General features: G+C 56.3%; 1 protein-coding gene across 2 annotated transcripts in view; it reads right to left on the bottom strand.

Annotated features, from left to right (window-relative positions):
• TP73 (tumor protein p73) overlaps window positions 1-12,188 on the bottom strand; it is a 35,518-nt gene that overhangs the window by 18,918 nt on the left and 4,412 nt on the right. Inside the window, exons 2-4 of one of the 2 annotated variants that reach the window (XM_036396405.2) lie at window positions 10,627-10,722; window positions 9,720-9,843; window positions 4,057-4,302 (exon numbers count right to left, since the gene is read on the bottom strand). In XM_036396405.2, coding sequence (XP_036252298.1) covers window positions 4,057-4,302; window positions 9,720-9,843; window positions 10,627-10,685 — 429 coding nt within the window. In that variant the 5' untranslated portion in view covers window positions 10,686-10,722. Of the gene's footprint in view, window positions 1-4,056; window positions 4,303-7,858; window positions 7,954-9,719; window positions 9,844-10,626; window positions 10,723-12,188 lie in introns of those variants that run through there. The other variant, XM_036396406.2, reaches the window with a different exon arrangement.

Genomic DNA, 12,188 nt, shown 5'->3' with positions numbered 1-12,188 from the left:
TTCACCTCTTTTCTAAAATTAGAAAATCAGCATTTTGAAGCAAGAGAGAGCAGCTGATGATGTTCTGGTGCCATTGCCCTCACTGTTACCCTCAGACCCCTGATGATGTTCTAGTGCCATTGCCCTCACTGTTACCCTCAGACCCCTGGTGATGTTCTGGTCCCACTGCCCTCACTGCTACCCTCAGACCCCTGGTGATGTTCTGCTCCCATTGCCCACACTGCTACCCTCAGACCCCTTCCTCCTCCTCCTGCATTGAGTCAGGGGTGTCTGCTAAAGCACATCTTATCTCTGGAGAGATATGCAGACTCCTCATTTGAATCCTTCAGGAGTTGGGAGAATCCACCACATTCCTTGGTAAGATGTTCCTATGGTTAATTATCCTCACTTCTTAAAAAAAAAAATATACCTCCTTGTTTCTAGTCTGAATTTGCTTGGCTTCAGCTTCCAAGTGCTGGATCTCATTCTGTCTTTTGCTATTAGATTAAAGAGCTGGCTGCTATCAGGAACCATCTCCTGGGCACACCATAATCAAGTCCCCTTGCTCTTCTTGGGGGGAACTTCAATGCAGAACATTTCTGTGGTATTGCTCTACATCTGTTCAAAACTGTTCATTTTGTTCACATCTCCCTCCCAGGCCATGTCTGTTTTTTCAATAGAGGGTTTGAAGTGTGGGCAGGAGCACCGTGTGTGGACAGGGCTTGGGGACACCCCTGTCCAGGTGACGCTGATTTGCCCAGCCCTGTACAGCAAGGGCTTGTCCAGCACTCTACAGGGGCCAGCTCACCTGGTCCTTAGGAGCTCTAAGAGAGGCAGAATGGGTAATGCCACATCTCCCAGAGGGATTCAAGTCAAAACCCTTCAAAACCAGGAGGCCATTGGGCTACACACCTCCATCAACCAAAACTTGTGACTATATCAAAAAATGATGCTAAAACTTTTGACAAGATGACTCACACAAACCATTTGTTTTGGCATTGCCTGCTCGCCAGCTGTCCTTTCCTCTGTGGCCAGATCCTCCATGATTCAACCCCAAATTGCAGGAGACTTTCAGCTGAGGCTCCTTCCAGTGCAGCAGAGCCCTCACTGCTCCAAAATGCTGCCCAGAGCCTTGGCTCTGCTGAGCTTGTGGTCAGTGCTTGGTGGCAATTGATCAACCATCCTGGCATGGATTATTGGGTGCAGCAAAGCTCAGAGTGTCCAAAAGGCACAAGGAACAGTCTGGGCTGGTTCTTCCCAAGGGCTGCCCCAAATCAGAGCACCAGGATGGTTGGTGCTGCTGTGTTTGGTGTGGCCATCACTGTTCTGTCAAATGCCTCTTTCTGTCCCCAGCCCTGCTGACCAGACATTTACCTTCACTTCCCTGCATTCCCCAATGGCTTGTTTTTTTACCTTAGGTGCGTGTTCCCAGCTCGTGTGGAGGCTCACACAGAGTTATTTGTGAGTTCATTGACAACATAAAACACATCTGTTTTGCTGAGTCCCTTTCCCCATTAAAGCAGGATGAACTCTCAGGTGTGGCAGTGGCACTGCAGAGCTCACAGTGAGTTGGAGGAAGGCATTGGCCTCATCTTCCAGCACTGACCATGCCTGTGACAGCCCCAGCCAGGAGGACAACAGGAGCACAGGGAGTGACACCAGGAGCACAGGGAGTGACACCAGGAGCACAGGGAGTGACACCAGCTGCCACCACAGCAGGACCATTTCTCATGTGGCACCGTGGCAAGCTGGACATGCTGCACCCGCCCTGGCAATCCTGCAAGAATCACTGCTGCAAATGAAACAGCCTCTGTGCTCTCCAGGGTCCCTGATGCTGCCAACCCACTGCTGCTCCCCTCGAGGCTCAGCTCCAGTGCAGGTGGGCACTGGCCCTGCAGCCAAGCTGTTCTGGGGGATGCAGCCACATCAGCATTGTGGCTCAGAGGGTCACACACCTCTGAGTGTCCTCCTTAGTGTTAAAACCACTTCAGGCATTCAAATCCTCACTCTCGACCCTTCCCAGGACCCCTCCTTGCAGCCGTGGGTGGCTCCCAGCCCCGGCTGGTGGATGCGTCCTCCAGAGATGCTCCCAGATTCTCCAGGCAGCTCCCGGGTCCAGCTGCTCCCCCGAGGCTGGGAGGGCACCGTGTGGCATTGCCTGCCCTGAATCCCACAAAGGCTTGGGAAAAACAGCCACGTCCTGTCCTGGTGAGCCGAGCTCCCAGCGGGACACAGCCAGAGGAGAACAGTCAGCACAGGGTGATGCGAGACAGCCTGAGCTCCCTTTAGAGCCGTGGAAAGATCCCGGGATGGCTCTAAGGAGGGGAGCCCTGCTGCGCTGGGTCTGCTCCACCCCAAAGCCATCCCACTCCTAGCTGGGGACAGTGGCAAGCGAGCACCGGGCACGTTCTGGCCCCCATCCCTGCGTGCCGGGACAGCACACGCTGCAGTGCCTGGTTTCGGTTTCCCTTGGGACGCTGTAGGACGGGAATGCCTCCCTTCCCTGGGCAGGTCCTACGGCTGACAGGAGTTATCTGTCCCCCAGCAGGGATAGGAGCGGGCTGGAGTCACATCCTGCCCGAGGACCTCCGCTTTACTCATTTCCTAATGAAATGCTGCCAGGGAACACAGTGGAAAAAGTGGAGATTTAACCACCCTTGAGAGAGCAGGGCGCTCAACCACGGCGCTGTCCCGAGTCCCCGGTCCTGTGAAGCAGCGGGGAAACTGCTGGACTGACCAGCCGGAATTCGGCTGCTTTCAAATGCCCGATGGCTGCTGCTTTCCCACTGCAGGCACCCATTGGCTTCGGCGGGACGCGGCCCCAGCGCTGCGGAGCTGCCGGAGCCCGTCCCATCCCCGCATCCTCCCCAGCACAGCCGGGAGCATCCCGTCGGCCGCTGCCCGGGGTGTCCCCGCACCACAGCACCCGAGGATGCGTCCTGTCTGCCGCAGGAGGGACTGTCGTGCCAATTAAACACGTCACCTTCCGCAAACAAAGGTCATTGTCACAGCCGGGCTGGCTTAAATACCGCTGGGCTGCTCTGCCCGTTCCGTGACAATGTCAAACCGCAGCCCCGGAGGGAACTCTGCTGTTCCCATCCCAACCTTCCTGCTCTGCCAGTGCTTCCCGGAGGAGAAAACCCGCCCGGTTCGAGCGCGGTCAGCAGCTCCCTCGAGGCACCCGCTGCGGGATGGACACTTGTGCCACAAGTCCTTAAAAACACCGCGCTGAGCCAGCAGCAGGGCTGAGGATTTAGGATTTTTTGCCACAAAAATCAAAGCATTTCCCGTGCGGTCTGCCCGGCCCTTGGGTCCCTGCTCGCAGAGCTGTCCCGTGCCGGGCAGCAGGAGCAGCCGTGGTGCCAAATCTGCAGCGACAGCAGGGGCTGTGCAGCCACCCCTCCGGGCATCGAAACCTGCTGCGCTTAAAATCCTGCTCGGTTATTTTCTGTGACTTGGAGGGATTAAGTTACTCCTCTAATACGGGATGGAGGATGACTGTAAATGACATTTTACAGCACAGCTGTAAATGGCATTCACAGCACAGCTGGCAGACACAAGCAAAGGTCCCTCTCACTCACGGCATCGCCTCTGACAGCACCCGCTGGCAAATACCCTGGGAAGCACCGTGAGAACAAGGCAGGTACTTTTACAGGACGGAGAACATTTACCCACAATTTAGGGAATCGCCAAGGAGAGAAGTGACATCCCAACCGCTGTGCTTCACTCCCCTTTGGGAGAAATACCCTGGGGAAGCACCGTGAGAACAAGGCAGGTACTTCCCCAGGACATTCCTTTTCGGAGAACATTTACCCACAATTTAGTGAATCGCCAACGAGAGAAGTGACATCCCAACCGCTGTGCTTCACACCCCTTTGGGAGAAACCCCCTGGAAAGCAAGCAGGGATGTTTCCAGCTACTTCCCTTCCCAGGGCCACCACCTGTGCCCGTGAAGCCGCCATCAGCGGTGGCTGCATCCCGTGTCACCTCCCCGCGCCACCACCCTGAGCGCGGTGAGGACCCGCTCGGCCGCGCTGAGCATCTCCCCGAGCCAAGGCAGGAAAAAACAAAACTCACAGTCCAGGTGGCCGATTTGGCGGTGCTGGATTGCTGGAAGGTCACCTCGAAGTGGTGGGGACCGGGGTAGTCGGTGTTGGAGGGGATGACGGGGGCCGGGGACATGGCGTCGAAGGTAGAGCTGGGCTGCGAGTAGGGCGAGTGCGTTGGGACATTGGAGGTGTGCTCGGAGCTGTAGGGGCTGGTGGAGGCTGCTCTGCTGCCGATGCTCTGATCCATGCTGTTGTTCAGCAAATTGAACTGGGACTGGAGGAAGGGAAAAGGGGAGGAGGGAAAAAAGAAAACACCAGCCAGTTTAGAGACAGGGAAACCTCAGGCACCTTTCTGCAGTGCTGGGGTGTCCTGTTACAGCCTCCTTAAAGGGCCAGCGTGCGGGATGGGAGTCAAAAGGAGCTGGTCTGGGTGGCTCGGGTTTTCTGACAGGTCGCCACTTGTGTGAGGGATGAAATCCGTGTGCTTAAATCACCCCCGCCTCGAGCTGCTCCATCCTCGCTGGAGGCAGCGAGGTGCCCCAGTCCCGCATTTCTGGAGCACCTGCCTCGGGAAAGCCGCGCTCCTGGCAGCGGGGAGAGGGCAGGGACGTGGTGGGGTTTGCTCAGCTGTGGGAAATGTTCCTCTGCAGGTGGGGAGGGACACCCAACCCTTTGTCCCTTGCCAGTGTCACAGCTCGGTGAAGCCACCGCGCCCAGGTGAGCAGCAATCCCTGGCAATGACACCGCTCCATCACCACGGCGATTCCCAGCGGGTTTTCCACCCTCTTTTCCAGCCTGTCCCTGGTGTGCTCACTGGTCAGGACACACACACCCCCACACCACTCCCGAGTTGTGGTTTGTAGCTGGTTTCCCAGCGGGATTGCTGCTCCCAGTGCCTGATGCAGCTCTAATTTGGGCAAAGCCTCAAACCTACAGAGCAGGCTGTGATGCACAGCGCTGCAGCAAAGTCACAGGGCAAACAGAGCCACTTAGGCAGGTCCCGGCTCTTATTGCAGACCTGTTGGACCAAATAATGACTTTTTACAATTTTTTCCTTATTCCTCTTCTGACCAATTACTGTCAGATTCTTCCAATAAGAGCTGGCAGCTCCTTTACCCAAGGCACAGCCCAAACACAGTGACATTCCCAAGAGCTGTGTGGCTAAAGAAATCTTAGTATTTCCTTAGAAAATCAGGCTCAAATACAACTCTTTCTCAGAGCAAGTGGGAGTTATTTTTTTTTCCCCAGAAATCTGCAATTCCCGGGTTTTTTCTCCCCCTGAAATCTGCAATTTCTGAATTGCTCAGGGGATGGGTTTTTCCCCCAGAAATCTGCAATTCCCGGTTTTTTTTCCCCAGAAATCTGCAATTCCCAGGTTTTTTCCCCCAGAAATCTACAATTCCTGAATTGCTCAGGGGATGGGTTTTTCCCCAGAAATCTGCAATTCCCGGGTTTTTTCCCCCAGAAATCTGCAATTCCCAGGTTTTTCCCCCAGAAACCTGCAATTCCTGAATTGCTCAGGGGATGGGTTTTTCCCCCCTGAAACCTGCAATTTCTGAATTGCTCAGGGGATGGGTTTTTTTCCCCCAGAAATCTGCAATTCCCAGGTTTTTTCCCCCAGAAATCTGCAATTCCCGGGTTTTTTCCCCCTGAAACCTGCAATTCCTGAATTGCTCAGGGGATGGGTTTTTCCCCCAGAAATCTGCAATTCCCAGGTTTTTTCCCCCAGAAATCTGCAATTCCCAGGTTTTTCCTCCCAGAAACCTGCAATTCCTGAATTGCTCAGGGGATTTTTTTTTTTTTTTTTTCCCCAGAAACCTGCAATTCCTGCATTGCCCTCACCCTGCAGCCCCAGAGGCAGTGGCAGTGCTGGTGACCATGCACAGTGTCGGGTGCATTGCCGTGTGTCCTCCCGGCTCCCAGCATTGGAGCAGGGACACAGCAACCCCTGGGCTGCCCTCATCCCTGTCCCCAGCACCCTCTGGGGCAGCTCTGGGATGCCAAGAGCTGTGGAAGCAGCCGTGGGCACAGCCAGCAAGCTCAGCCTTCTCCAAAGGGCTGCAAAGGCTCACGGCTCAGGAATCAGGAAACGTGTTTTAACTTGGGATCCCAACCTCACCCAACCCTCTTCGATGTGGAATGGTTTAAAGGCAATCATCCTTCTCCAGGGAAGTTCTCCTGTTGCCTGCATCTCTCACAAGGTCGTTGGAGCCTGTGACTAACTGGAGGAATGCTGAACAAGATCTGGCTTGCTTTTACGCATCCAGCCATTTTCTCCCCTAAAATATGTGCCTAAATCCCTCTATTCCTCCTCACAGCTCTATAAATAGCCCAGCCGAAGACAAGCCAAGCTCTCCTTAATCCAGGCTTCACCTGGAGAAAAAAACTTATGAGAAACTCTGGCAAAACAGGCACGTTAGGAAAGCTCTTGCCACCCAACTGGGAAATGCAGCTGCTGCGGGGACTGCAGGCAGGGCAGAGCCACTGAGGTGGCACAGGAAAACCTGAGGGATCAACCAGGAGAACAGCAGCAAGGGAAAAGGGATTGCTGCTGGCTGGGGCAGCATCCAGGAGTATCGGGATGATACTCAGCTGATCCAGGAGTATCAGGGCTGAGCTGTTTTGCTCCCATCCTGAGACATTCATGGTTGAAGCCTGTGGCTGTCAATGGGCCGGTGAATGGGGACCCACCACAGAACGGAGCATCCTGAGCTCTGTGTGGGAGAAAACCCTCCCTCAGGAAGAATGGTGAGAGGTGAGACCCAGGGTGTCACCTCTGCCAGGCTGGGCTGCCTTTGCATAAAGCAGGAGGCAGCACCCTGAGTGCCCCCAGACTTTGGGAATCTGCTGGTGGAGAGACCCAGAGTCAGGTGCGCGGGCAAAACCCCAGACTTGCTGTTCAAAATTGATGCAAAACCACAGACTTGCTGCTCAAAATTGATGAAATCATGGAAACATTCCCCTAAAAGATGAATTGAAGGCAGGAGTGTTTGTGTGTGTGTGCGTGTGTAAATATGTACAGACACACACAGGGATAATTATTCACACAACTGCAGCAACGACCTCCCATGGAACAGCCCCAACAATGGGACACAAGGGCTTGGTGCCAACACACTTAAGGTAAAACCAGGAATGAAGGGATTTCCTTCTGTCTCCAACTCCCTCTGTGCCTGTGCTGGATGGTTCTGAATGCCAGGGACAGACACAAACCCTTTTCCCTAAGGAAACAATCTCAGCACTTGAGCACAGGGCTGGAAATGCATTACCTGCAGCACAGGTACAGCTTCACCTGCCCTGCCCTCCCAGGGATTTCCACCAGGGGAAGGAAGCCTGCCTGCGAGGACAGGTGAGCAGTGTGGGCTCAGTTGGGATGACAGAGTGGTGCTGGAGGTGTCCAGCACCTCCAGGTGCTCCTTGGATGGATGCTCTGGCTGACCTGTGCACACAGAGCTGAGGGACCCTGCACCCCCTGCACCTGAGCTTTAAATCCCACCTTGGGTGTGATTTATAGATGGATGCTCTGGTTGTCCTGTGCACACAGAGCTAAGGGACTGCACCCCCTGCACCTGAGCTTTAAATCCCACCTCGGGCTCTGCAAGAGGCAGATGGGGCAAAGCAAGAGGAGCAGCCACTGCCTGCCGAGGCTGCAGCACCTGCACCAACACAGGGCTGGAGCAGCTCCAGGTCCTCCAGCAGCTGCAGGACAGGGACAGGAGTACACTGGGACAACCCCTGGAGCATCCAGCACCAGGCTGGGCAGGCAGAGCCAGATCAGGTAAAGCGAAGGATAACTCAAAGGGGAGCATCAAAGCAAAGCAAGCAGCACCTACCGTGGTGTAATGCTGCATCGGGTCGCTGATGTAGAGCATTTTAGTTGTCTCGGGGCTCGCGGAGCGCGGGGCAGGCTCCTGCCACGGGACTCATGGGGTCGGGCCGGCCGCCGGGGAGGGGAGGCGGGGAGGGAGGAGAGCGGGAGCGGGGCCGGGCGGGCAGCGCCAGGGATGCTGCGCTGGCCACCCCGTCCGTGTGCCGCCGTCTGTTGGCTTTTTTTTTTTTTTTTTTTGCTTTTTTTCATCTCCCTTAGTTCTGTCAACTCGCTGCATCCAACAACAAAACGGGGCCCACCCCTTCTGTCCCTCATGACTATTCATTAAAGCACAGGGCAGGCCCCAGCTTGCCCAGTGATGGACTGGGCGATACCAACCATTCCCGCTGCAGGGAGAGCAGGGGTCCGGCTCCACCACCAAACCTGCCCGGATCCCACTCCCCAAAGCTTCTTCCAGCCACACAGGGGGATGGAGACCTGCTGGGCTGGCAGCTGGCACCAGCACAATGGGGTGCCCACCCTGGCACTGAGCTGGCAGGGCTCTCTCCATGAGAGCTCCGTGTCTGGGAGATGTGGATTGTGGAGGGATGGATGGAGGGATGGATGGAGGGATGGATGGAGGGATGGATGGATGGAGGGATGGATGATCTAGAGGGACAGACAGGAGTAATTAGGGATAGATGCCTGACAGAGCATTGGGGTGACCTGCTCTGGGCTGGCAGCTGTCACCAGCACAATGAGGTGCCCACCCAGGTCAGCAGGCAGTGGCTCTGTGAGAGCTCTGTGTGTGGGAGATGTGAATTTTGGATGGATGGAGGGATGGATGGAGGGATGGATGGATGGATGGATGGATGGATGGATGGATGGATGGATGGATGGATGGAGGGATGGATATCTAGAGGGCCAGACAGGAATAATTAGGATAGATGCCTAACAGAGCATTGGGGTGACCTGCTCAGCACCACCGAGCACCAGCACCAGATGCATGCCAAGAACAGCAGGAATCAGCAGGGACTGAGTGATCCCTCCCCTCTCTTGCCTTCCCCTCAGGCTGTTGGCATCCCGTTACCAGAGCCCTTCTTGTCCAGAGCCCTTCTTGTCCAGAGCCCTTCTTGTTGCTCACCCCAGGCTGCCCCGGCCCCGCCGGGCTCGGCTTTGGTGACAGCAGCAGCGAGGGGAAAGGCGATGCTCGCTCAGCGAGGGGCACAGGCACAATTAGCAGCACTCTGCCCAGCCCCTGCCCGCTGAGAAGGGCCGGGGAAGGGAGGGAAAGAGAGCAGAAAGCGAGGGAAAAGGGGCTGGGGGAGGGGAGGCAAGCTGTCGGGTGAGGGAAACGGCGACTTTCTGGAGGGAAAGAGCGATTTCCCGGAGGGAAACAGAGATTTTCCGGAGGGAGATGCAGCCACCAGCCGGGGCAGCCCCAGGGATGCTCCCGAGCATCCCTGAACATGCCCAAGCGGCCGGGATGCCTCGCACGGCCGCGATGCTTTTCCGAGACTTTGTCTCAGACAGAAGCAAAGGTTTCTGGCAGGAAAGGCAGCGGCACGGACCTGGGGCTGTGCTGGGAGCACGGAGTGCCCCCTCTGCAGCAGCTCTGCCTCCTCAGCAGCTCACAAATGGCTTTTGTCCCGGAGAGAATGGCACTCTGCTGCTGTCCTGGTACTCACCTAGAACTGCTGCCCCGCTGCTGCCTGCACTGATGTTATCTAACAATAAATAGCCATGATTTTACTGACCCTTGTGCCATTGATTAACCCTGCCCCAGCAAGGTTGGTTTCTCCCCCAGAGCCCCCAGCCCACCCCTGCAGGGAAATCAAGGATGTGCCCGGCTCTGGTGCCCGTCCCTGCTGTGTGAGCAGACTCACCATCACCGAGTCAGTCATGCCTCTCATCTGGAACACGTCCATGGTGACCTCTGTGCTGTTGGAGACCTCATTGCTGCTGCTGGGGTTGGCTGGAGGCAGGTCGAAGTAGGTGCTGTCTGGTTCCCTGGGCAGGAGGTGAGGGCACAGTCATCTCCCAGCTCTCCAGCACAGCCTGTGCCACCACCACCACCCTCCCAAAAACTCACAGTCCCCTCAAACCTTGTCCCTTTCCCAAACCTCATCCCTTTTTCAAACCTCGTCCCTTTCCCAAACCTCGTCCCTTTCTCAAACCTCGTCCCTTTCCCAAACCTCGTCCCTTTCCCAAACCTCGTCCCTTTCCCAAACCTTTTCCCTTTCCCAAATCTTTTCCCTTTCCCAAACCTCATCCCTTTCCCAAACCTTTTCCCTTTCCCAAACCTCGTCCCTTTCCCAACTTCTTCCTCCATCCTCTGCTTTTATTTCCACCTGGCGGAGCTGTAGATGTGGGAAATTCTGCATCCACCCAGCTACTCCAGCATTTCTGTCACCTTGGGATGCCTTTACGTGTGAGAGGGCCAAGGAAGGAAGATTAAATGAAGCACAATCCTTCTCCCTTGCTGGATTAGAGCATGAGGCTCAAAGGCCAGAAGACTTGCAAACATCTTGGTGGGGCTGGGAGATGTTTAATTTTGGAATTAAGGGTTCCAGCTTGAGGGGAGCTCTGCTCTGGCCCTGGAGCATTGCTGCCCATGGGACAGACATGGGAAATGGAATGCCCTGAGCCAGAGAACCTGAAACCAGGGAGCCAAATTTGCCAGGTGGAAAAGGAGTTTGTGGAAAGCAGAGGATGCAAAAGGGAATTTGTCTTTGTCAAAGAGCCACTGCTGCCTCTGAACACCCCCATGGGGAATGAGCACACCCCACTTACAGCGAGCTCCAGAGGTGCTCAAAGGTGGGGCCTTCATCAGCTGGGGATGGCTGGGACATCTTCAGAGCAGGGGAGTCTGACAGAGGATAGATCACCCTGGGGGAAAGGAAACAGCAGGGTTAGTGCTGCCAGAGTGCCACTGAGTGCCATGCCATTCTGCTGTGCTGGGCTGGGCTGTGCCATGCTGTGCCATGCTGTGCTGTGCCATCTCACCCCAGCAAAGCAGCTCTCCAAGGAATCCCTCAATCCCAACTCCCTCCCAGCAGCACGGCAGGGACCAGAGAGCCCCAGAGCCCCTGGCAGGGGGCACACAGGTCAGGGACCCCAGGGTCCCTTGTGGGGGACACACAGGACCAGAGCCCCTCAGAGCCATCATGGGGACACAGAGCACCAGAGATCCCCAGAGGCCATTTTGGGGGACACACAGAACCAGAAACCCTCAGAACCATCGTGGAGGACACCCAGGACCAGATTCCCCCAGAACCCTCATGGGGACACACAGAACCAGAGCCCCCCAGAGCCCATAATGGACACACAGAAGACCAGATCCCCCCAGAACCATCGTGAAGGACACAGAGGATCAGAGCCCCCCAGAGCCCATTGTGGGGGACACTCAGGACCAGAGCCCCTCAGAACCATCTAGGAGGGGACACAGGACCAGATTCCCCCAGAACCATCATGGGGGACACAGAGGACCAGAACCACCGTGAAGGACACTCAGGACCAGAGCCCCTCAGAGCCCATTATGGGGACACAGAGCACCAGAGACCCCCAGGGGCCATCATGAAGGGCACACAGAACCAGAGACTCCCAGAGCCCATTGTGGGGGACACTCAGGACCAGAGACCCTCAGAGCCCATCATGGGGACACAGAGCACCCCCAGGGGCCATTTTGGGGGACGCACAGAACCAGAAACCCTCAGAACCATTGTGAAGGACACCCAGGACCAGATTCCCCCAGAACCATCGTGGGGACACCGGGACCAGAGACCCCCAGGGGCCATTCTGGGGGACACTCAGAACCAGAGCCCCCCAGAGCCCACCCTGAGTGACCACAGCACTGGGCAGCCCCGTGGCCCATGGTGGGGGACAGTGCCCACAGCCCAGCAGTGCAGGCCAGGGCAGCAGGCAGGGCTGAGCCAAGCTCAGTGAAATGAACCCGTTTTCCACCCAAACCCTCCTGGCTGCTGCTGCACGGTCACAACCAGAACCACACTCAGTCCAGGCCATTCCCCTTGTCCCTGCACGGGGATTTTTGGAGCAAAGCAGCCCAGCCCAGCTCTCCTGTGTGCCCAGAGCCTCTCAGAGCCAGCAGCTGCAGCCGGAAGTTTCACGGAGCCATCTTGAGCCTCGTGCTGCCTTCCCCTCTGGACAACCATCATCCTCCTCCCTCAGCCTCTCTCTGCCAGCAGCAGGACCTCTTCCCTGCCCTGGCTGACACCCCCAGGCACAGCTGGCTGTCCCTTTTCCCCTTGCTGATGTTAGCATCCCATCTCATAGTGAAAACCTGACACTTCCTGTGCTTTGGGCGGGAGATGCTGAGTGCAGGGCTGAGCCAGGGA

Source organism: Molothrus ater, chromosome 23 (assembly GCF_012460135.2).
Source record: "Molothrus ater isolate BHLD 08-10-18 breed brown headed cowbird chromosome 23, BPBGC_Mater_1.1, whole genome shotgun sequence".
NCBI lineage: Eukaryota > Metazoa > Chordata > Aves > Passeriformes > Icteridae > Molothrus > Molothrus ater.
Note: the sequence above shows the minus strand (reverse complement) of the source record. Positions and strands in the feature narration are given on the sequence as shown.